The 25,977-nt window shown below is 36.8% G+C and overlaps 1 protein-coding gene and 1 pseudogene across 7 annotated transcripts in view; one reads left to right on the forward strand and one right to left on the reverse strand.

The window, feature by feature from the left end:
- Positions 1–25,977, forward strand: part of PPM1L (protein phosphatase, Mg2+/Mn2+ dependent 1L) — a 398,542-nt gene that overhangs the window by 48,075 nt on the left and 324,490 nt on the right. For 2 of the 7 annotated variants that reach the window (XM_077160931.1, XM_077160932.1), the window contains one exon: positions 18,537–18,624. The exons of 3 other annotated variants lie outside the window; for them this stretch is intronic. In XM_077160931.1, coding sequence (XP_077017046.1) covers positions 18,571–18,624 — 54 coding nt within the window. In that variant the 5' untranslated portion in view covers positions 18,537–18,570. Of the gene's footprint in view, positions 1–7,335; positions 12,617–14,121; positions 18,625–25,977 lie in introns of those variants that run through there. 2 more of the 7 variants (XM_077160930.1, XM_077160929.1) reach the window with 2 other exon arrangements.
- On the reverse strand, positions 20,789–22,300 carry LOC143682171 (DET1 homolog pseudogene; annotated as a pseudogene).

A 25,977-nucleotide genomic window follows, 5' to 3' on the forward strand; every position in this document is an offset into this window, starting at 1 on the left:
ACACTTCTTTTCCCCCTTTTGGTCAGGATAGCATTGTTGATCCCATGGTGCTAGGGCCAGACTCACCCCTGGGAGTCATCTTCCATGCTGCCAGGGAGACTTTTATCCCTGGATGTCATGTCCCATGTAGAGGGGAGGGCAGTGATTTCACTTGTAGAGATGGGCTTAGAGAACAAGGCCACATCTGAGAACAGAAGAGGTCCTTTGGAGGTGACTCTTAGGCATACCCATAGGTAGGCTAAGCTTCTTTGTTGCCTACATAAGTTTCACGAGAGCAAGCCTCAAGATCAGAAGCTTAGCCTATTGATTTGGGTGTCCCTGATGTTTGACACAGTATCCAGAGTTTCCTTGGTGGTAAAGTTTAATAATACCATATTGTTTCTCCCTCCCTCAAGGGACTTTGCCAATACTTTTTTTTTTTCTTTTGCCTGGGCAGGCACTGGGAATGGAACCCGGATCTCCGGCATTGCAGGCAAGAATTCTGCCACAGATGCCAATACTTTTTGATTATCTTCTTAATATACTCTGGGATGTATCCAGGCATTACATTAAGCTATACAAAATTAAAGGTCCATTCTTTTTTTAACTTTTTTATTGTATAGTATAACATACATAGAAAACAAAGAAATAAAAAAGCAATAGTTTTCAAAACACCCTTCAACAAGTAGTTACAGGACAGATTCCAGAGTTTGTAATGGGCTACCATATGATCCTCTCAGATTTTTCCTTCTAACTGCTTCAGAATATGAGGTGAGAAGGCTTAAATATATTTTTTGTCCTCACAATTGACTTTTTTCTATCTTTCTTTTTTTTTGGTGAAAAATAACATATATACAAAAAAAAGCAATACATTTCAAAGCACAGCACCACAGTTAGTTGTAGAACATATTTCAGAGTTTGACATGAGTTAAAATTCTACAACTTTAGGTTTATAATTTTAACTGCTCTGAGATACTGGAGACTAAAATAGATATCAATTTAATGATTCAAGAATTCATATTCATTTGTTAAATCCTATCTTCACTGTATAACTCCACCATCACCTTTGATCGTTCTATCCCACTCTTTAGGGATGTTTAGACTATGGCCATTCTAACTTTTTCATGTTGGAAGGATCTGTCACTAATATAGGGTAGGGAGATGGCACTATCTGATGTTCTGGAGAGGTTGAACCCACTAGGTTACAGGACTTATCTGGTCCAGGGACCCTTTTGGAGGTTGTAGGTTTCTGGAAAGTTACTCTAGTGAATGGAACCCTTGTGGAATCTTACGTATTTCCCTAGATGTTCTTCTAAAGGACCGCATTCTTACTCTGGGCTCCCTGTGTTTGGATTGTTTAAATGACCTAGCCAGTCTTCCATCATTTTTCTTTTTTTTTTTTTGTATGCTGTATGGCGGGGGTCACAGTTCATTATTTTTCCATGTAAGTATCTTGTTACTGCAGCACGATTTGTTGAATTTTTGTTTGTGTGTTTTGAAGTGCATGGACTGGAAATTGAACCCAGGTCTCCTGCAGGGCAGGCGAAAATTCTACCACTGAACTATCCTTGCACCCCCCAATCTTCCCTCATTTTTGAAAGTTGATTTTGCTGGATACCAAATCTTGGTTGGCATTTTGGTTTTTTTTGGTCTTCAGCACTTTAATGTGCCATTCACTGCCTTCTTGCCTCCGTGGTTTCTGATGAGAAATTAGCATTTAATCTTCTTGAGGCTCCCTTGTATGTGACATGTTGCTTCTCTTTTGTAGCTTTTAGAATTCTCTCTTTATCGTTGACATTCTGTAGTTTGATTGCAGCATGGCACAGTGTGGGTCTGTTTGGGTTTATCCTGTTTGGACTTCGTTGAGCTACTTGGATATGTGTATTAATGTCTTTCATGGAATTTTTTTTTTTAGCCACTATTTCTTTGACTATTCTCTCTGCCCCTTTCTCTCATTTTTCTCCTTCTGGAACTCCCCACAATACATAGACTGGTAAACTTGATGGGGTCCCACAGGTTCTTCAGGTTCTTTTTACTTTTCTTCTTTCCTTCCTCTTTATTCTTCTCATACTGGATGATTTCCATTGCCTTAGCTTTAATCCACTGATTCTTTCTTCTGCCAGAAGAATCTATTCAATCTCTTGTTGAAGCCCTCCAGGGAATTTATATTTCTGTTGCTGTGATGTTCAGCTCTGTTTGGTTCCTTTTCATAATTTCCATCTCTATATTGATATTCTTTTTATATTCATCTATCATTTTCCTGCTTTCCTTGATTCCTTTCCTCCTGATTTCCTTGAGTTCTTCCTTCATGTTTTCCTTTAGCTCTTGAATATAAAGTCTTTGTCTGGAATGTCCCAGGTCTGATCCTCCTCGTTGATGGCTTTTAATGCTTTAATCTTCTTCTTTGCCTGGACCATGGCTTCCTGTTTCTTCGTATATCTTGTAATTTTTTGCTGAAGAACTGGATGTTTTGATATTTTAGTGTGTTATGGTTGTATTTTGCAGATTGAACTGTGAAAGTGCTCTTCTTCAGGGCTTATCCATACAGTGCCTTTAGAGAATAGCTCCAGGCCAAAGACTAGGGTTTTCCCTGATCCTTTTTGAACTCTAAGTGTGCCTCTTGTCTTGGGTATGCCTGTGTGTCTCTAGGGAGTTCCCCTTTATATGGATATGAATGTCCCCTTCTCCCTAAGAATCAGTTTCCTCAGGGTCCTGGGCACTACACAGTGTGCCCAGCAATCCCTTGCCCTAGGTTGCACAACTGACTGGTCTCCCACAGCATTCTGAAAGAGAGCTTGGTGAGCCATTTCTACAACTTTAATAAGCTCTGGGACAGCGAGTCCCTCAGGCTACTGCCAGACAGCCTGGTCCAGATGTACATGCTCTCAGTATGTATATGAGGGTTTTTTTTTTTTAAATCAAACTTTATTCCAAACATAATTACCAAAAGAGCACATTAAAACTTGGAGATTTCATTAGATTCATGCAGTCACAAAATTCAAAATATCAAACAAAAATAGCTTGTGGGTTTGACCACTTAAAAAAAAATTAATTTATTTATTAATTAAAAAAATTTAACAACAAACGAACAAAAACATTACCATATGATCATTCTGTTCTACATATATAATTGGTAATTCACAATATTATCACATAGTTGCATATTCATCTAGAATATGAATATTAGAACATTTGCATCAATTCAGAAAAAGAAATAAAGAGACAACAGAAAAAGAAATAAAATGTAAACAGAAAAAAAAAGATTATACATACTATACCCCTTACCCCTCGCTTTCATTGATCACTAGCATATCAAACTAAATTTATTTTAACATTTGTTCTACCTGTTATTTATTTTTATTCCATATGTTCTACTCGTCTGTTGACAAGATAGATAAAAGGAGCATCAGACACAAGGTTTTCACAATCACGCAGTCACATTGTGAAAGCTATATCATTATACAGTCATCATCAAGAAACATGGCTACTGGAACACAGCTGTACATTTTCAGGCAGTTCCCTTCAGCCTCTCCGTTACATCTTGAATAACAAGGTGATATCTACTTAATGTGTAAGAATAACCTCCAGGATAACCTCTCGACTCTGTTTGGAATCTCTCAGCCATTGACACTTTGTCTTATTTCACTCTTCCCCCTTTTGGTCGAGAAGGTTTTCTCGGTGCCTTGATGCTGAGTCTATGAGGGTTTTTGTGCTTCCTATATGAGGGTTCTTTTTCTTCCTCGGGAACCAGGACCAAGAGTGCTCAGTAGGGCTGGCTCTCTGCAGAGCTGGTGGGGTGTGGGGGAGGGGCCAGCTTTTTCTTGATTCAGTGCTTTCCCTGTTCCTGCAGTCCTTTAACTGTTTTCTGGAGACTTTAGAAAGATTTTTTTGCCAGTTGTTGGTTGGTCAAAGCTTCTGTGGGGTATAGAGCTCTGAAGCTTCTCATTCCACTTTGATTGGGGTGGGAACACTACTCAGTATTTCTTGTTCAAAAATCTTCTCTGCTTTCCAGCAACCATAATTTATTTCTCTGAAATTTGTTTTTTGGATTCTCATAATAGCATTCCTGATTACTTTACCTCATTCAACTTTGTCTTTTTTTTTTTTTGTTCTCCTACACAAAAATGCAGTATAGCAAAATTGATTTCTTTATTTTTCCCTGAATACCTGATGGATACACATGCCCACTGCTGTTGCTTTGTTAATTCTATTCCGTCCTGCCTGAGAGACTTTTCTTTCAATTCTTCTTCCTCACAGCTATATACTGTCCTTATTTCATGGCTCTTCTCAGTTTACAACTCTTCCATGAAGTCTTGTTTGATCATGTCATCTTTACATAATCATTCCCTCCTCTGAATTTATGCTCTGTTACAGGCAATAAAACATGTGTTATTCATTTTACTTTTCCTCTCTAACCAGAGTTCATTTTCCTTGAGTATTATATCTCTTTAAAGCCCCTCCTGTGTGCCTAGCACTGTTCCAGGTACTTATGGTCTAACAATAATCCTAAAAATAATGAGGCCTAAAAAATGAAAAGGAAACACTAAGTTGTATGGCTGCATTTGTTACTCACTTTTATCTGTTGAAAACCAAAAGGCTGTGCTCATTCTGATTATTGAGTGCCCACAATATGAGGTATTTTCACTGTTGCTCTCAGAAATCCTCATAGTCTTTTTTTAACTATGTAAATAATTTCAAACTTATAGGAAAATTGCAAAAATAATATAGAGACAATAAATATATATAACTCCAATATAGCCCTTGCCCAGTTACCCAGATTTACTGTTAGCATTTTTTAATTAAATTTTATTTTTTTAAATACTAAGAAACACCAAGAAAATGCAAACATTCCTATTTTGATCATTCCGTTTTACATATATAATCAGTAATTCACAATATCATCACATAGTTGCATATTCATCATCATGATCATTTCTTGGAACATTTGCATTTATTCAGAAAAAGAAATAAAACGAAAACAGAAAAGAAATTTATATATACCATATCCTTTACCCCTCCCTTTCATTGATCACTAGCATTTCAAACTAAATTTATTTTAACATTTGTTCCCCCTATTATTTATTTGTATTCCATATGTTCTACTCATCTGTTGACAAGGTAGATAAAAGGAGCATCATACTATTAGTATTTTGCCACATTTTTTTCTTTCTCTTCTTTCCCTCCATCCCTCTCTCCCTCCCTTTTTTCCTTTCTCTTCACTTTTTCTGTCTTTCATCCATCTATCTATCTATCTCTTTCTCTATCTCTGTATTTCTCCATGTATCTGTCTATCTATTAATCCCTCATGGTCTTTTGAGACAGCTATTGTTATCCTCATTTTATAGTTGGAGAAGCTTAGACTATGTGTGCCCAAACTACATAATTATTAAGTGGCAGAACTAGGATTAAAATATTTCCCATGTCTGCCTGATTCCAAAAGACGTTCTCTTCCTTGTGCCATGCTGCCTTCTTCTGTGAAACAACAGCTTGTTTGTCCCATGGGGATTATTTCTTAGATACTGTTGGCACTCAGTTTCTGGCACTTTTAGACTATCTTAAATGTTTCAAGTTCATAAGAATGGAATTAAGTTGAGGAAATAAAATAACTTATTTATATCATCTGCTCTTTATTTACTCTTTGTTTTTTTCATCAGCTATCACAGGTTGTGTGATGTATGGTCCATCTAGAAGCCCTTTAAATAATAACCATGGAAAATACCAATTAGATATATAGTTAATTCTGAAGTTTAGCCTAAGCAGGTGACTTTTAACAGTCTGAAAAACTAACTCTGTTTCTAGTGTAAGGCAGGAGTTTTGAGAATTTGGTTTGGATCCTCAGGGGAAGTCAGGCAACCTTCTCAGAAAACTTGAACTCAGTTTGCTCTTCAAAAAGTGGTTCAGTTATTTGGTTAGGAGTGTTATGGATTACAGTACATCAGACATGTTTCAACTGCTAGTACAAGAACATGTTATGAGAGCTCATTTGAGAAAAAAGTTCATTCTCCATCTTCCCTCCCAAAAACATCATGCAAAATGCAATTAATTATACGTAGTATTTAGTAAGTATCAAAGAGTGGAGAAATATAAATGAACAATTTCAGCTGCCTGGGGGTCGAAGCAGTGATTCATAATCTGAAATTTGGAACTCAGACATTCTTGGTTTGTACTCATTCAAAGAACAGTCATCAGTAAATTGTAAGACGAAACAGAAAACATGTTACTGATATTGTGAGATCAATCAATCAAGAAAGAAAGAAAGAAAAATAGTAAACTTTTATCTTGTTATCATAACATATGTTTGTTTCCTTAATGTTAGTTATTGAGTTAAAGGAATGGCAATTTAGGAAAAGTCCAACATGAGGAATTTATTGAATTCTTGTAACTAAGGTGGACATTTTCTACTTTGGTGAGTATGCTGGTTTGAAGCTGTTATGTACCCAAGAAAAGCCATGTTCTTTTAATCCAGTCTTGTGTAGGGAAGATATATTGTTGGGTGGGATCTTTTGATTAGGTTGTTTCCATGGAGATGTGATCCTTCGCATTCAAGGTCGTTCTTAATTAGCTTACTGAAGTCCTTTAAGAGGAGAACATTTTGGAGAAAGCTCAGACACAGATGTTTGGAGGTTCTGAGAGGGCCGTTTGAAACCAGGAACTCTGAGAGAAGGACTGAAACATTGCCATGTGTCTTCCCATGTGATAGAGAAACCCTGGACTCAGTCAGCCTTTCTTTTTTTTTTTTTTTTCACATGGGCAGGCATCGGGAATCTAACCCAGGTCTCCGGCATGGCAGGCGAGCACTCTGCTTGCTGAGCCACCATGGCCCGTCCTTGGTCAGCCTTTCTTGAGTGAAGGTACCCACCTGTTGGTGCCTTAATTTGGACATTTTCACGGCCTTAGAATTGTAACTTGCAACTTACTAAATCCCCTTTATGAAAAGCCAATCCTTTTCTGGTTTATTGCATTCTAGCAGCTTTAGCAAACCAAAACAAAGAGCTTTATGAATCTTTGAAAACCATAGTAGCTCAATCTTTGCAGGTAATATCAATAGCTACCTCTTTCCCAGCTCTTTCAACAATGAAAAACAGAAGTTGCTTTGTGTTTGTTTTCATCCATGAAATTATTGCCATTACCATGAAAGAAATGGTCTCATAGGACCATTAGAACATAAGCTGCTTGAGGGAGCCTTTATGTTATCTCTCTGTAAAAAAAAAATTGTTGTCATATATATCTTTATATCTGTCACAGTTCTTGGTGGGTCCCATAGAAGAATAAGTCCCCAGTGAGGTCAATGTCTGACAAATTAATCTTTTCATGGAATCAGAGAAAGTTTGTTGGTAACTTTTTCCATTTTATTTCATTTAAATTATTTCTGGTTTTATAACTTTTTATATTGATATAATTTCAAACTTACAGAAAAGTTGCAAGACTAGTAGAAGGAACTCCTGTAAAGAGGCACCAGTTGCTTTTTTGAGGAGTACCTGGATTACTGGCCACTGAGCCCCTCTAAACACAGAATGAATTACTTGTTGCTGTGGAAGCTACAAAAGTATAAACATAATCCCTGTCTGAATGTGCAAAAAAAGTAAGACTGTTTATAAACAAGTACACTTGAGAATAACAGAGATGAGAACAAAAATGACAGAGGGCCAAAAGTAAGAATAACTTGAATGTGACGGGCCAGGACTGGAGACCTGCCCTGGTGGTTCTCAAAATGGGGTTTTCAGAATTATATTTGTCAATGTGTGGGGACATTGTTGGTTGTCATAACTGTGCAGGGCATGGAGGAAAGTATACTACTGCAGTCTAGTGGATAGAGGCCAGGAGTGCTGCCTAACATCTTATAATGCATAGGATAGCTCTACACACCAAAGAGTTATCTAGCCCAGAAAGCTCAGTAGTGGACCCTAGCCTCAGGAAACACACTTTGCAGAAAAATCTATCTTGAGACATTTAAGGGCTTTGGCTCCAGAAACTTTCACAAACCCACCCAAAGCACTTGGATAAGACAGTGAAGATCATGTCAGTAAAGAATAAGATATGAAAAAGTATTCTCTTTTGTGCATAACCCAAAGTAAAAGGGCTTAGTTAATCCACGCACTATAAAAATTTCAACAATAAACAGTCTAAAAATGCTTTCTCTGGTTTTATTTTGTGTTACAGTTGCTGATAGCTACAGGTTTAATTCCTGTTATCACACAGAATTACCCTTCAGTTCCCTTTTTCTTTGCCACCTTTTGCTGTTAAAAAAAAACCTAAATTCTGAAAAAAGCAAACACCATTATACAAGAAAAAGATCTTGAAAGTTAGAGGAAGAAAGGGGCTGTGTTGGTGGAATGTGGTTTAGATGACTTCCTTTTAACTTTCAGTTCACTGCAGAAAAGCTAGATGTCAGCTCTGCTTTATCACTAACTCTAATTGGCTGGGAAACCACTAGAAATATTGTGGGCTGTGGATGTTTTGTAGATCTGGATTTGAATCTTTCTGATCTTGGGCAAGTAACTTATAAAGTCTGAACTCACTGTTTAGTTCTCTGTCCCAGGATGGGTTTAATATCTACCTTACTGAATTGTGAGAGGCAGTGGAATGTAGTGGCTCTCACACCTAATTGACTTTACATCCTGACTATGCTGCCTTCTAATTATGTGCCTTTTGATAAATTTCTCAACCTTTTTATGTTTCAGTTTCTTCATATGTCAAATGAGAATGATTATAATAGGGTTGTTATGACATTAAATGAATTGAATAAATGTAAAGTCTTAAAATGGTACCTGGCACATGGTAGGCATTCAATGAATGTTAACTGTTTTTAAGTATTAATTTGAGATAAAGGATATAAAGAACTCTTTAGTGTCTAGCAAATAGACTTGATAGGTGGTTTTAAAATTTTGTTTGTAGAATTGGGTAGATTGGTTTGCTTCCCAGTTCCTGGTCATGCAGGAAAAAAAAAGGTGTAGATTGCAATACTAGTGGTCAGTGAGAGGGAATGTTAAGGAGGATGGGATATATGTTTTTTTTCTTTTTATTTCTTTCGGGAGAGATGCAAATGTTCTAAAAATGATAATGTTGATGAATATATAACTATGTGATGATATTGTGAGCCATTGACTATATACTTTAGATGGACTGTATGATGTGTGAAGATACCTCAATAAAAATATTAAAAAAATGTGTTTATTATAATAAAATGCCACTGTTTTAGTTTCCTCATCTGCTCAACCAAATATCATGCAATGGTTTGGCTTGAACAATGGGAATTTATTAGCTTATGTTTTGAGGCTAGGTTAAGAGTCCAAATCAAGGAGTCATAAAGGTGATGCTTTCTTCCTGAAAACTGGAATTCTGGGGTCTGCTGCCCATGATCCTTGGTCCTCTGTCACATGGCAGTGTGCATGATGACCTCTCCTGGATGTTCCTTTTCTCTTTCCCTTGAATTTCAGATTCTTTCTTCCTAAGCCTTTCCTTATCTGTCTGAATTTCATTTCACTTATAAAAGGTACCAGAAATAAATTATGACCCAACCTGATTGGTCTGGGCACAATTTAACTGAAGTAACCTCATCAAAAGGTCCTATTTACAATGATTCACATGCACAGAAATGGATTAAGTTTAAGAACATGCTTTTCTGGGGTACGTATGCAACTCCGAACTACCACATTCCACCCTCTGGACCCAAAAAGACATGTTCTTTGTATATTCAAAATACATTAATTCCATCATAGCATCCCTAAAGCCTTAAGTCATTTCAGTAACAATGTTAAGTACAAAGTCATCAAAACTGGTTATGGGTGTAGTCTGCCCTGAGTCACAATTCTTCTCTGTCTGTGGACCTGTAAAACTTGAAAACAAGTTAGTCTACTTCTAGTATGCAAGGTAAGGACAGGACAGGATAGACAATTCCATTCTAGTACTGAGTTTTTGGAAGGAAAACAGGGGCCTTGGGTCCCAAACAATTCCAAAACCTGGAAGTGCAAACTCCATTAGATTTCAAGGTCTGAGAGCCATTTATGGATTTGATTTTAAGAAGTCTTAAGGATGCGAAAAGGCAATTCGTCATTCTTTTGCTTCCTACTTATTGTACCTGGCAAAGCTTCCTTTGGATCCTTGTTCAAAATATGCTTAAAGAATTGCAGGTCTTCCCAGATTTCTGTGCAATTATTGAAGGCTACTATAACAATCTCTTGAGTGAGAGTGGTTTGGGCTGAAAATAATTATTCTTCTAGTGCAGCTCTTATGAACCCTCCTATCTTGGAGAGGAAGTGGAGAAATAGCAGGAAAAAGTTTGATTGTTTTATAACTTCTTGTTTATTGTTGGGGTGTAGGTATGTGTGAGAATGGTTAAAGAGCCTTCCTTTCCATCTAGACATGATAGAAGGTTTAGGCTCAGCCAAAGGTAATTTAGAGTGGAGCCAAACATCAGGTTGTACCAGTTCCTGCCAGATATTGGGTTGTAGACATGTATTTTTATAGGGTACACATGATTCAGTCCTATCTTCAAATGCAAGAATTTATTATCTCAGTGTAATATGCAGTGTATGCAAAGGGTTTAGCACCATGCCTGGCATTGTAGTGTTTTATTAAGAATTGACTTCAATCATCATCATCATAGCTATTAAATGTTATGTTTTAGTTTAGTTAAGAAACTAATGCAGCTAAAGTCTTCATTCAGCAAATTTGTTTCTCTTTTATTTACATTTCATAACTATACAACTTGATGAATTTTCACAACTGAATGCACTTAAGCAATCAACACCTCAACAGCTCAAGAAACATCAATCCCAGTTTTCCAGAGGCCTACCCATGTTTCCTTTTGATTACTTTGTCCCCTTTCTTTTTTTGCTTTTAGTAAAAAAATTGTTTTTCCCTTTAGTGACATTTAAAGTTACTTGTATCTTTCTGTAAACTCCTAATAGCTGTAGCTGACAGTTATAGCCTAGTCAAACCCTTATAATATGCTTTTGTTTTCTTTTGCTTCAAAAACAGGACTCCTGGAAAGGGATTTCAGTCATCCAGGTTGTTACATTTGAACATAATAGGCCGAATGATTTTGCAGGTCTTTCTCTACAAATAACTGATGTGCTCTTTGCTTTTTTGCTAATACTATAGAAGTCCATTGAAACCAAACTGTTGTCTTTTTCACTAGGAGTAAAGGAAAATGGCTTGGGGCATGGGCCTCTTAGATGTCCTCTCTAAAAGCAAAAGATTCAAAAGCGCTCGGAGATCTCCCTGGCAACATATGACATGAATCCCAGGGATGATCCTGGCCCTGGCATTGTGGGAATGAGAAAACCTTCTTGACCAAAAGGGGGTAGATAAATTAAATAAAGTTTCAGTGGCTGAGATATTCCAAATAGAATCAAGAGGACTTTCTGGAGGTTATTCTTATGCTGTATATAGATATCCCTTTTTAGATTTTTTGTGTATTGGTTTAGCTAGAAGGAAATACCTGAAATTGTTGAACTGTAATCAAATAGCCTTGATTCTTGAAGATAATTGAATAACCAAAGAGCTTTGAAGGTGTGAACATGTGAGTGTGAAAAACTTGTGACTAGCACTCCATGTATCTAGTATATGGACAGATGAGTTAAAAAGACAACAACAAAAAATAAACAATAGGAAGACATGGGGATTACAGATGTTTTAGGTGTTCCTTTTCACTTTTATTTTTATGGTTTTTAGAATAATGAAAATTTTAAAAAGTTGATTGTAATGATGAATGCACAGCTTTATGATGATACTGCAAACTACTGATTGTATACTTTAGCTGATTATATTTCAATAAAAAATAGTTGAAGAAAAATTAATCAAAGACTTAGTAATGTTAAAATCCACTTTTCCTAAAGGTTATTGTTTTCATCATCTTCTTCCCATTAGAAATTAATGTATGAATTCTAAATACTGTACCAAGTGATATATAAGTTCTCTCCACTAAGAATTGCAATAAAAATGGTTATATAATCTAAGAACCAAGAATCTTTTCAGAAGTGGCATTGCCTAAATAAAAAATTTCATTCTTTTTCCAGTTTAGAATTCTGGTCAAACTGAAATGTGAGTTCATAATACAAACGAATTGAAGGAACATCAGCGTACTTTCCCTTTAAATATCTGATAATTTTAATATAGACAAAGAAGTTTTTTAGCAATTGCGTTAACAATAAATTAAAAAAAGAGCTCAGTGAGTATACGTGAAAAAAATCCTATGGTGAATGAAGGCTGCACAATGCTAGGTATGCTTGTATAACCTTATTCCCTGGAGTAGCATGAGGTGATTAAGCTGAAGGACTGGAAATGTATAAGTATGTACTACATGCATTTACCCTGCTTTTGTCTGGACATATTTAGAAAACCATTTGTAACTTTTCAGAAGGTAGCTTCTCAGAGGAAGAATAAAGATTAAGAGGTTGAGTTTGAAGCTCTTTTATATATCTTTTTTTTGAACTCAAAGCATAGAACACATGTGCTGGTTTGAGGCTGTTGTGTATTTCAGAAAACTCATGTTCTTTTTCCTAGTCCAATCTGTGGGGGACTAGACCCCACTTGTTTGGGTGGGGTATTTTTTATTCAGTTGTTTCCATGGAGATGTGACATACTCAGTTGTGATGACATGGTTTCCATGGAGATGTGTCTCTGCCCATTTAAGGTAGGTCTTAATCCACTTACTGGAGTTCTTCAAGAGGGAACCATTTTGTTTATATTTTGACTAGTACATCTCCTAATATAACTTAGATGGGCAGTTTAATTGAACACCAGAAGTACATGGAACCTTGAGTAGGACATGAGATTTTGTAGGTTTGTCCAGAGTGATGCCCCAGAGTGATTTGAACAGTGAATAAAAAAGTATTTGCAAAGTCCCCTTGGGGGAATAGTGAGAAAGAGGGAAAATTCAACTTTCTCATTTGGAGAAGAACTGATATTCTTGCAAGCATCGAGAACAACAAAATCAATAGGCTGAACCCTCAATCTTGGGGTTTGTTCATGTGAAACTTATCCCTGCAAAGGATAGGCTAAGCCTACTTAAAATTAGGTCTGTGAGTCACCCCCCCAGAGAACCTCTTTTGTTGCTCAGATGTTCCTTATCTCTCAGCCAACATGGCAAGCAAACTCGCCACCCTCCCTGTCTCTATGTGAGACATGACTCCCAGGGGTGTAAACCTTCTTGGCAACATGGGACAGAAATCCTAGAATGAGCTGGGACTCAGCATCAAGGGATTGAGAAAACCTCAACCGAAAGGGGAAAGAGAGAAATGAGACAAAATAAAGGGTCAGTGGCTGAGAGATTTCAAATAGAGTTGAGAGGTTATCCTGGAGGTCATTCTTATGCATTATTAGATATCCTCTTTTTAGTTTAAGGTGTATTAGAGAGACTAGAAGGAAGTGCCTGAAACTGTAGAGCTGTGTTGCAGTAGCCATGTTTCTTTAACATGATTGTATAATGATATAGCTTTCTCAAAGTGACTGTGTGATTGTGAAAACCTTGTGTCTGATACTCCTTTTATCTATGGGATGGACAGGTGAATAAAAAACATGGATTAAGAATAAATAATTAATAGGGGGAATGTGCCGGTCTGAATCTGTGGTGGACCCCAGAAAAGCCATGCCCTTTGATCCTCATTCAGTATTGCTGGGTGGGAGCATTTTGATTGTTTCCACGAAGATGTGACTCACCCAATTGTGGGTGATAACTTTTGATTCGATGATTTCCATGGAGGTGTGTCTCCACCCTCTGAAAGTGGAGTTGCTTGCTGGAATCCTTTAAAAGAGGAAACATTTTGGAGAGAGTTCCCTTTTGGTAGAGCCATGTGAAAGCAGCAGACACCGCCATGTTTGCCATGGGCCCTTCCAGCTGAGAGAGGAATGCTGAATGTCATTGGCCTTCTTGAACCAAGGTATCTTTCCCCAGATGCCTTAAATTGGACATGTCTATAGACTTGCTTTAATTGGGACATTTTCTTGGCCTTAGAACTGTAAACTAGCAACTTATTAAATTCCCTTTATAAAAGCCATTCCATTTCTGGTATATTGCATTCCAGGAGCTAGCAAACTAGAACAGGGAACAAATGTTAAAATAAATTGAGTAGGGGGAAATACTAATGGTCAGTGAGGGGGGTGGTGAGGGGCATGGAATATATGAGTTTTTCTTTTTCCTTTTTATTTCTTTTTCTGGAGTGATGTAAATGTTCTGAGAAATGATGGTGATGAATATACAACTATGTGATGATATTGTGAGCCATTGATTGCACACCAAGTATGGAATGTTCATACATTAAGAATGTTCGTGTTGTATGTTGATTGGTTTTATTAATAAAAAAAAAAGAAAAAGAACATACTTGTGCCAGGTACCATGATAGGCACTTTATGTATGCAGTCTCATTCTAACCACCATCTGGTGAGGTGTGTTTTTTTTCCTAATAAACAGATAAGGAAACAGAGATTAAGAGAGCTGCCAAAAACCAGGATTTCAATCTAATTTCTCAGGCTCCAAATTTCATATTATAAGTTTTGGTGAAGATGATGCAAACTGGGGTCCCACTGAAGGTTTTATTTAACCAGCTTTCAGTGTTTTCAGTCAATATGTGTTATCTCCAGTTAAGCAAATGTTACCTTCAGTGGCAAATGAGTTTGCAAGTCCTGTTTAATGCATGTTAACAAAAAGAATAGCTAAAAAAAAACCAAAAGGCAACCATTTTGGAAAAAGCTCAGAGCTAACATAGACAGAGACATTTAGAACTGCAGAAAGAAAATGCCCCTTGGAAAGCCATTTGAAGTCTAGAAGCCAGAGGAGAAAGCCAGCAGATGTCACCATGTGCCTTCCCATGTGACAGAGAAACCCTGAGCTGACAGCCTTTTTACAGAGTCAAAGTATCTTTCTTTGGATGCTTTAGTTTGGACATTTTTATGGCCTTAGAACTGTGAACTTTTAACATAATAAATCCCCTTTATAAAAGCCAACCCATTTTTGGTATGTTACATTCCAGCAATTTTAGCAAACTAAAACAGCACATTATTTCGGAATCACCTGGGTATGATGCTGAAACCAGCCTTGCTTTTGCATCTTGTTTAACTTTCTATGCTCAGCTAATATCTCTGATAAAATATTGTGCATGCATTTCTAAATGTCATTATTCATTTTTTGGCTTGTTCTTGAAATCTGTTTATTTTAGTTTTTTAAAAAATTGAGATGTAATTTACCTACAGTAAAATGTATCTCCTTAAAGTGGTTTTTGTTATATTTGCCAAGTTGTGCAACCATTGCCAGTATCTAATTTTGGAACATTTTCTTTACTCCAAGGAGAAACCTTCTGCCCTTTAGCAGTCACTCTCGATTCTGTTTTTTTCAGTTTTGCTAAATAAATGTCATAATTATCCCTATTTCATAGAAGTCTTTCTTCCATAACGTATTGTGACAGTTGTTTGACTTTTCTCATAGATTTGATCCCATCAAACTTCTGTTCTAATGTTGATTTTGGGGTGCATTTATCAGTGCTAGCACCAATACCACGTTGACTAAATGTTTTAGGACATGAAATGATAGTATGCTTGCTGCAGTTACTTGTGAAAGTTTCTGTGCAAATAAACAACAGTGGTTCACCCAGCACTAACTCAGCATTGTGAGAATTTGTGGCTCTCTGCTAAAGTTGGCCTGTGTTTTAAAAGTTTAATGGAGTGAACCCAAATACATGGAGCCTAGAATGAAAACGGGGGCTTGCAATTCTGTATAGCTTAATGTAATAAGTGGATACATCCCAGAGTATGTTGGGCAGATAATTAAAAAGTATTGGCAAAGTCCCTTGAGGGATTGGAGAAAATATATGGAACTTTAAACGTTTCTACCTGGGTAACCTTCTGATACTGTCTCAAACATTAGGGACTCCCTGGTTAATAGGCCAAGCCCTTGATCTTGAAGCTTGCGGAGAAGCTTAGCCTGCCTATAATTATGTGTAAGAGTTACTTCCAGAGAACCTCTTTTATTGCTCAAATGTGGCCTCTCTTTCTCTAAGCCCAACTCTGCAAGAGAAATCATTACCTTCCTCCGTACGTGAGACATGACACCCATGGGTGACAGTCTCCCTGGCAACATAGGATATGACTCCCAAGGGTAAACCTGGCCCTGGCACCACAAGATTGACATTTTTTTCCTGACCAAAAAGGGAAAAAGAAATGTAACAAAATAAGGTATCAGTGGCCAAGAGAGTTCAAATAGACTTGAGAGGCTATACTGGAGGCTACTTTTATGCAAGCTTTAGGTAGATATTGCTAATTACCACGCTTTGCCAAACCCCAAACAAAATCATTCCTGTTTACTAAAGAATACCCAGGGCTCTATCTGAGCTTCTACAAAAGTTTCAAGTACTAAGAATACTTTCCAGATAAATCCTTAAACCCAGAGGGGCAATCTCTCCAAGAACATCAACTTACTGACACCTCTTTCCAACACAAAAAGGTTAGAAAGGGCATAGCCCAAATACCCCTAAAAATTGGGAGAAGGATCAGAGGAGAGGGAGGAATTATATCAACAAAGATAGAATTTGACAAATGACTTTGACTGCTAAATCATTATCTTGATATATTTTTTGGGCTCCAGTTTCTTGGAGCAGCTAGAAGGAAAAACCTAAAATTGTGGAACAGTAACCCATACCAAACTCTGAAAATTGTTCTGTAACTACTCGTTGCAATGTACTTTGGAATTTATTTCTTTTTTGTGTATATGCTATATTTCATAACAAAAACTGTTAAAATAAAGAACATTCAGGGCTCTACTAAGGTTCTGCAAAAATTGCATACACTAAGTTTACTTTTCAGAAACCTAAAACCTTCAGATGTTTTCTAGGCCAGATATAAGTCCTGAAACCTAGAGGTGCCAGTCTCTCCAGAAACATCAACCAGTTCCATAACCACATCCCATGTTGTCCACATACCTTTTCAACATAAAAATGTAGATGGGCATGACCCAAGGATCCCTAAAGGTTGAGAGAAGGATAAAAGGAGAAGGAGGAATTATATTTGGGAAGTTAGGGTTTAACAAATGAGCATGACTACTGAATCATTATATTGACACTTCTTTTTAGTCTCCAGTGCCTTGGAGCAGCTAGAAGGAAAAACCTGTATGTAACTCATACCAAACATTGAAATCTGTTCTATAATTACTTGTTAAAATGTACTTTGAAAAAAAATAGGGGAAACAAGGGCTAAAATATATTGGGTAGATGGAAATACTAGTAATCAGTGAGAGGGAGGGGTAAGGGATATGGTATGTATGAGCTTTTTTCTTTTTTCCTTTTCTTTCTTTTTCTGAATTGATGCAAATGTTTAAGAAATGATTGTGGTGATGAATATACAACAATGTGATGGTATTGTGAGTTATTGATTATATACCAAGAATGGAATGATAATATGGTAAGAATGTTTGTATTGTATGTTGTTATGTTTAAAAAAAAAATTTAAAAATTAAAACAGACAAAGAAGGACACTATGTATTAATAAAAGGAGCAATTAAACAAGAAGATATAATAATCATAAATATTTATGCATCAAGCCAGAGTGCTCCAAAGTGTATGAGGCAAACACTGACAACTCTGAAGGGAGAAATAGACACTTCTACTGTAATAGTTGGAGACTTCCTTTCCCCTTTCTCGTCAATGGACAGAACATCTAGACAGAGAATCAATAAAGAAACAGTGTTTGAATAATACAATAAATGAACTAGACTTAACAGACATTTACAGAACATTACATCCCACAACAGCAGGATATACATTTTCCTCAAGGGCGCACAGATCATTCTCAAGGATAGACCATATGCTGGGTCATAAAGCAAGTCTCAATAAATTTAAAAATATTGAAATCATACAAAATAATTTCTCTGAAAAAAAATACTTTGAAATTTATTGCTTTTTTGTATATGCTTTTTTCATAATAAAAAATGTTAAAAAAAAGTTTAATGGATTGAGAATCTTCTGGCTTGTAAGGTTTAGGTTTATTAGTTTCTTTAACTTGTTTTTGAAAAAATGGATAAAATATATTTATATTTATATTTAATTGATTTCTGGAGAACTGTAATTGGTTATTTCTAAGCCAACATGATAACCCTTTTCCTTGTCTAGATTTTAAAAAGCTTTTGAATCTGTGTAATTTATAATCTAAAAACAAACATATCCTAGCTGAAAAAAAATTTAAGGATGCAAGATTTAAAAGAGTTCCTGAGTTAAAATAACTTTCTTTGTTATCCTACCGATGTTTTATTTAAAATAATTAAAAAAAAATTTCCAAGTACATTTTAACAGGTAGTTTATACAACAGATTTTACAGTTTGGTATGGGTTACAGTTCTACGAACTACTGATGTTTTAGAGTTTATGCTTCAAGTTTCAATTCCCAATCATGTAACTTGCTTAATCTTCATTTAATTTTAAAATGTGGTATAGAAATACTTGTTTATTGAATTGTATTGTATCTAATTTTGCGCTGTTTAAAAGTTGCCGGAAGGCTTTAAATTTTTTCCTTTAATGTGGTAATTGTTTAAAAAAAAACAAAACTAATAATTTTTCTTAAAATTTACTTTAGTCAGTTCATGGGCCAATGGAACTTCTGAGCAACTATGGAAGTGAACATACTTCAAGAGCTGGGTCTATTTATCATCAGAGAAGACTGCGTGAGTGCAGAACCCTTACAAAGACCTTCTGCTTCAGAACAGCTTTTAGACAAAGACTTCAGGACCAGCTGACTTCCAAATTTACATCTGCCTCTTTTCAGGCACAAATATTTTATTACGCTGATGCTGCCAGCAGTTGTACATATACATTTTTCTTAATTCTCAGGAAGAGAATGACATTTATCATGTACTATGGAGACATTCAAAATTCTGTAGTGGATAGATTTAATAGGAAAAGTAGTAGTTCCTTTGCCCCTCTATGTGGGTATGCCTCTTCTTTCCCACTCTTGAATCCTAGTTTTTCTGTATTGCCTCCTGGAGTTTTTCGAAGGTTCTTTGTAATTATGTAGTGATGCCGGACTTTAGAATTTGGTTAGATTGAATAAATCCAGGGATTTATTCCTAGGGTTGAAGCAGTATCTTAAAGGGAAATGAGATGGCTCTGGCAGGAAGCTTTTGAGGACTCCAAAAAGATATTTGAAACTTAAATTTATTTTAGGTCAGAAGTATCTAGGAGCTAGGAAGACAATAATGTATGTGAACTACTATTTAAAATAAACAAGTTAGATTCAGCTGTTGCCTAAACAGCTGCCTAGTAACGGATTTAAGATCTTTGGTAAGTGCAATATATTTTACTTCTGATAGTCTAACTTGTAGCAAAATTAATAATTAACAATGCTGTATTTGCCTTTTAAAAAGAATATGTATGTATGTGGTGTGTGTGTGTATATATATATATACATATATATATATATATATATACACACATACATATACATGTGTATGTATGTATGTATCTTCACTGTATTGGTTTTATTATTTAATATGTCTTTAGGCTTCTTTAATATTGTTCTTATCAGCCATACTGTTTCATTCACATACAGTATCATATACTGGGGTTTAACAGCTTATGTGGTAATTGGAATGTAACTTGATATTTATAATGGAATGGAAAAAGTTAAAAAGCAAAGGAAACCATCTTCTATTATATAAATGGTTAATCAGGAATAAGAGTATCTTGCAGACAATTCTAGAACTTTAATGGATATTCACATTGTCTATTTGAAGAGAAAATGGGAAGAAAAGTGCCACACAGTATAAAATGAGGTCACGTTACTTATACTCTGTTTTTCCAGTAAGATAGAGAAAAATTTGTAGGCTCTGAAGTTTACCTTGTATGTTCAACAGTTCACAAAAAGTTTGACTTAATACTTATTAAATGATATTTTTAAAAATAGTTTTTGTTTTTTCTCCCCCATATACTCTCTTATCTGAAGGCAAATTCATTTCCTTGTGTAGTCATCCTGTCGAACATTAATATATCTCAAGAAATCTTTATTATGATTATGTTCCCATTGTGTGGTGGGTACTAAAATGGTGACCTCCAGAAAATTTGGATAGCTCGGAGGACAGTTGGTTGTTTAAAAGCAAGTGCTTCCTTTTTCTGTCCAAGATGAACGTTATCCAAGAAAAAATTGGGAGTTTGAAGGAAAGGAATGTTCAGCAAGTTAGGATTGGAAAGACAAAAGTGGTGATTGTTTGGGAAAGAGTATGTCATTGAGAAATGGCTCTGACCAGTATATCTGGGTCTGTGGTTGTTCAGTGGATGTCTGGAAACTTTTTTTTCTTCTTGGCACAACCAGGAAGTTATTTCTCATATTTGAAGACTGGTATTGGGGAAAAGTTCTCATCCAACAAGTGTTTATAAAGTGTTTGCTTACTCCCTGCTAGGTATTTAAAACCTTTGGTTTTAATCATTAGTAGTGTTTAAGGGTCTAAGTATTTAAGTGCTTTTTTTTTTTTTTAAGAAAATATCAAGGCTTTGTTTATTTGTTTATTTTCTTATTAGACAGCCCTTACTTTCATGAGGAAACAGGATTTACCTGTTTCAGGCTGCAAACCACAATGTCAGAGCAGTGTCATGAAGGGGGTACAGTTGTAATGCTATCATCTTCACAGCAATGAAATGCAAAATAAAACAAAAATTAACTGGACTTAATTAATTTGGGCATTCCCACAGGGGAAAGACAAGAGGACTTTAAATCAATCAGCAACTGAATTGTAGTAATAAAAGAATTCAGTTAGGCTGAGCCACCTCAATCCTATCCCCCAGCTCTCTCATTCAAGATATACCAGTTGGGAACCAGGGGAGCATGTCTGGTAGTCAGAGACTGCTTGGAAGTCCTGGAAGTCTTGGAAGACCACAGGAGCTGGCTTTGGTGATACGCGACAAGTATACCAGCAGCCGATGTTTCAGGGAATTGATGAAAGGATCCCTAAAGGGATTTGCCATGCCTGTCCCTGACTGTCCCGTTGTACCTCAGGAAAAACAGCTTACACAGTCAGCAGGTCATCCTCACAGCAAAAGCAGCCAATAGTCCGCACATCGATGAAAGTGCCTTCAGGAGTCACCTGGAAAATGTGGATGGTCAGCTGCTGCACTGACAAGAAGGCCAGGATGTTCTTGTACAAATACAACCCTTGGTTGTGTGACAGAACCACTTTGTCACACTTGAAAGTACAAGTATCACATAAGCGGCCAGTGTGAAGGTCAGTGATGTGGAGGGAATAGTCCTCTAGAGGGGATGGTGGGTTGGAAGTCACTGACTCACTGTTCCGATAGACCTCATAGAAACAAGGATGAGGTTTCATCCAGGAGGTAGGCAGCAGAGTCCATAATGACACAGCGCCAGTCTCAGTGAAGAGGCTGCACTCCCGGTTCAGGTGCTCACCATTTGCTGCCACATTGGTAATGTGCAGCAAGACAAAAAAGCATTCAAAGAGCCAGCAACGGATGTTGACTGACCACTGGTGTGGTAGTTAGATTCAGTTGTCAACTTGGCCAGGTGAAGGCACCTAGTTTTGTTGCTGCAGACATGAGCCAATGGTACGTGAACCTCATTTGTTGCTAATTACATCTGCAGTTGTGTTGCTGCAGACATGAGCCAATGGTACATGAACCTCATTTGTTGCTAATTACATCTGCAGTTGGCTAGGAGGTGTGCCTGCTGCAATGAATGACGTTTGACTTAACTGGCTGGTGCTTAGATGAGAGAGCACAATGTAGCGCAGCCTAAGCAACTCAGCATGCTTCATCTCAGCATTCACAGCTCAGCCCAGGACTTTGGAGATGCAGACAGAAATCACCCCGGGGAAAGCTGTTGGAACCTAGAGACCTGGAGAGAAGGCCAGCAGAGACCATCCTGTGCCTTCCCATGTAAGAAGGAACCTCAGTGGAAAGTTAGCTGCCTTTCCTCTGAAGAACTAACAAAATAAATCCACTTTTATTAAAAGCCAATCTGTTTCTGGTGTGTTGCATTCCAGCAGCTAGCAAACTAGAACAACTGGTCATTGCCACTGGACAGGATCTCCCCCTCATATCCCTAGAGTAGGTCCTCTGCTGCCTGGCAGTCCTGGTATTCATAGATTTCGAGAGAAGTCTGGTCTGAAGAAAAAGTAATAAAGTAGCACCCATCAGGTGAGAATTTACATAAGAAACAAGGAGGCTTCTCACCATTGATGACTGTGAAGTTGGGGAAGACATTATGGTGGAACAGTTGGACCTGATGCCAATGGGTACCTGCCTTGCCTGAACTGATCTGCTGGCGTTCCCAGCGATGAATGACAGTTTGGTTTGGATTCTTCGAGGTTTGATGGTGGAAACATGATAATCCATTATCACATCCCTCCATGGCTGAACAAATCAGATTTATCCAGCTACCAGTCATAACCCATTAGTGGGGTCTCGAAATCAATTTAGTGTATCTCCTGACATCCTGTTGGATCTGGACTCAAAAGGTGGGGGCGAGGGGGCCCCCGGCCTGCTTGGTGCACACCTCCCTGGCCCTGCCCCCGCCATGCCTTTGGACCCCAGCAGCCGCGGCCACAGCATCTATTTAAGTTTTTATAGCAAAGAATTTGAACAGTTCACTTCCTGGGACATTTTGAATGGTCTATATAATTTTAAGCTTTGAATAAGAAATTATAAATGGTAAGGAAAGTTGGTGATTTGTAATACCATAAGTCTGAAGGTAAAATATTACCTTTTTTTTTATAACTTTAAAAATGCTCAAACTAAAAATTCAAAGTGTCACAGTAAGTTTGATAAAAAAATTAAATTCTCTTCCACTCTAGATCTCTAAATCCCCTCTCCAGAGTCAACCATCATTGTCTATTTCTTATTGCATCTTTAAGTCATATATTAAGCATTTGTAGTAGTCTGGGATCTATAGAGAAATAGAACCAACAGGAAATATCTGTAAATATGAGATTTATAAAAATATCTCATGCATGCAACCATGGAGACAAAAGAGTCCGAAATCCCTAGGGCAGGCTGCGGGCGAAGTGGAATTCTAATGAAGGGTCCGGAGGAACTCCATAGAAGAGGCTCACTGGCTGACGAAAATTTTCTCCCTTGAAAGTCTTCAACTGATCAGATCAAATCCAACAGAATGGATTCTCTCATTTGTGGAAGACATATTCTTAGTTGACTGTAGATGTAATCAGCCACAGATGCAATTAACTGGCTAATTATTATTATTATTTTTTCATTCAATGTTTTAACATGATTACTTTACAATTAGGTATTATTGTGCTGTCCATTTTTGAGTTTTTGTATCTAGTCCTGTTGCACAGTCTGTATCCCTTCAGCTCCAATTACCCATTATCTTACCCTGTTTCTAACTCCTGCTGGACTCTGTTACCAATGACATATTCCAAGTTTATTCTCAAATGTTGGTTCACATCAGTGGGACCATACAGTATTTGTCCTTTAGTTTTTGGCTAGTCTCACTCAGTATAATGTTCTTTAGGTCCATCCATGTTATTACATGCTTCATAAGTTTATCCTGTCTTAAAGCTGCATAATATTCCATCGTATATATATACCACAGTTTGTTTAGCCACTCTTCTGTTGATGGACATTTTGGTTGTTTCCATCTCTTTGCATTTGTAAATAACGCTGCTATAAACATTGGTGTGCAAATGTCCATTTGTGTCTTTGCCCTTAAGTCCTTTGAGTAGATACCCAGCAATGGTATTGCTAGGTCGTATGGCAATTCTATATTCAGCTTTTTGAGGAACCGCCAAACTGCCTTCCACAGTGGTTGCACCATTTGACATTCCCACCAACAGTGGATAATTGTGCCTCTTTCTCCGCATCCTATCCAGCACTTGTCATTTTCTGTTTTGTTCATAATGGCCATTCTGGTAGGTGTGAGATGATATCTCATTGTGGTTTTGATTTGCATTTCTCTAATGGCCAGGGACATTGAGCATCTCTTCATGTGCCTTTTGGTCATTTGTATTTCCTCTTCTGAGAGGTGTCTGTTCAAGTCTTTTTCCCATTTTGTAATTGGATTGGCTGTCTTTTTGTTGTTGAGTTGGACAATCTCTTTATAAATTCTGGATACTAGACCTTTATCTGATATGTCATTTCCAAATATTGTCTCCCATTGTGAAGGCTGTCTTTCTACTTTCTTGATGAAGTTCTTTGATGCACAAAAGTGTTTAATTTTGAGGAGCTCCGATTTATTTATTTCCTTCATCAGTGCTCTTGCTTTAGGTTTAAGGTCCATAAAACCGCCTCCAATTGTAAGTTTCATAAGATATCTCCCTACATTTTCCTCTAACTGTTTTATGGTCTTAGACCTAATGTTTAGATCTTTGATCCATCTTGAGTTAACTTTTGTATAAGGTGTGAGATACGGGTCCTCTTTCATTCTTTTGCATATGGATATCCAGTTCTCTAGGCACCATTTATTGAAGAGACTGTTCTGTCCCAGGTGAGTTGGCTTGACTGCCTTATCAAAGATCAAATGTCCATAGATGAGAGGGTCTATATCTGAGGACTCTATTCAATTCCATTGGTCGATATATCTGTCTTTATGCCAATACCATGCTGTTTTGACCACTGTGGCTTCATAATATGCCTTAAAGTCAGGCAGCGCGAGACCTCCAGCTTCGTTTTTTTTCCTCAAGATTTTTTTTAGCAATTCGGGGCACCCTGCCCGTCCATATAAATTTGCTTATTGGTTTTTCTATTTCTGAAAAATAAGTTGTTGGGATTTTGATTGGTATTGCGTTGAATGTGTAAATCAATTTAGGTAGAATTGACATCTTAACTATATTTAGTCTTCCAATCCATGAACATGGTATGCCCTTCCTTCTATTTAGGTCTTCTGTGATTTCTTTTAACAGTTTTTTGTAGCTTTCTTTGTATAGGTCTTTTGTGTCTTTAGTTAAATTTATTCCTAAGTATTTTATTCTTTTAGTTGCAATTGTAAATGGAATTCGTTTCTTGATTTCCCCCTCAGCTTGTTTGTTGCTAGTGTATAGAAATGCTACAGATTTTTGAATGTTGATCTTGTAACCTGCTACTTTGCTGTACTCATTTATTAGCTCTAATAGTTTTGTTGTGGATTTTTCAGGGTTTTCGACGTATAGTATCATATCATCTGGAAACAGTGATAGTTTTACTTCTTCCTTTCCAATTTTGATGCCTTTTATTTCTTTTTCTTGTCTAATTGCTCTGGCTAGAACCTCCAACACAATGTTGAATAACAGTGGTGATAATGGAAATCCTTGTCTTGTTCCTGATCTTAGGGGGAAAGTTTTCAATTTTTCCCCATTGAGGATGATATTAGCTGTGGGTTTTTCATATATTCCCTCTATCATTTTAAGGAAGTTCCCTTGTATTCCTATCCTTTGAAGTGTTTTCAACAGGAAAGGATGTTGAATCTTGTCAAATGCCTTCTCTGCATCAATTGAGATGATCATGTGATTTTTCTGCTTTGATTTGTTGATATGGTGTATTACATTAATTGATTTTCTTATGTTGAACCATCCTTGCATACCTGGGATGAATCCTACTTGGTCATGATGTATAATTCTTTTAATGTGTTGTTGGATACGATTTGCTAGAATTTTATTGAGGATTTTTGCATCTATATTCATTAGAGAGATTGGTCTGTAGTTTTGTTTTTTTTGTAATATCTTTGCCTGGTTTTGGTATGAGGGTGATGTTGGCTTCATAGAATGAATTAGGTAGTTTTCCCTCCACTTTGATTTTTTTGAAGAGTGTGAGGAGAGTTGGTACTAATTCTTTCTGGAATGTTTGATAGAATTCACATGTGAAGCCGTCTGGTCCTGGACTTTTCTTTTTAGGAAGCTTTTGAATGAGTAATTCAATTTTTTTACTTGTGACTGGTTTGTTCAGGTCATCTATTTCTTCTTGAGTCAAAGTTGGTTGTTCATGTCTTTCCAGGAACCCGTCCATTTCATCTAAATTGTTGTATTTATTAGCGTAAAGTTGTTCATAGTATCCTGTTATTACCTCCTTTATTTCTGTGAGGT

This window comes from Tamandua tetradactyla, chromosome 5 (assembly GCF_023851605.1).
Source record: "Tamandua tetradactyla isolate mTamTet1 chromosome 5, mTamTet1.pri, whole genome shotgun sequence".
NCBI lineage: Eukaryota > Metazoa > Chordata > Mammalia > Pilosa > Myrmecophagidae > Tamandua > Tamandua tetradactyla.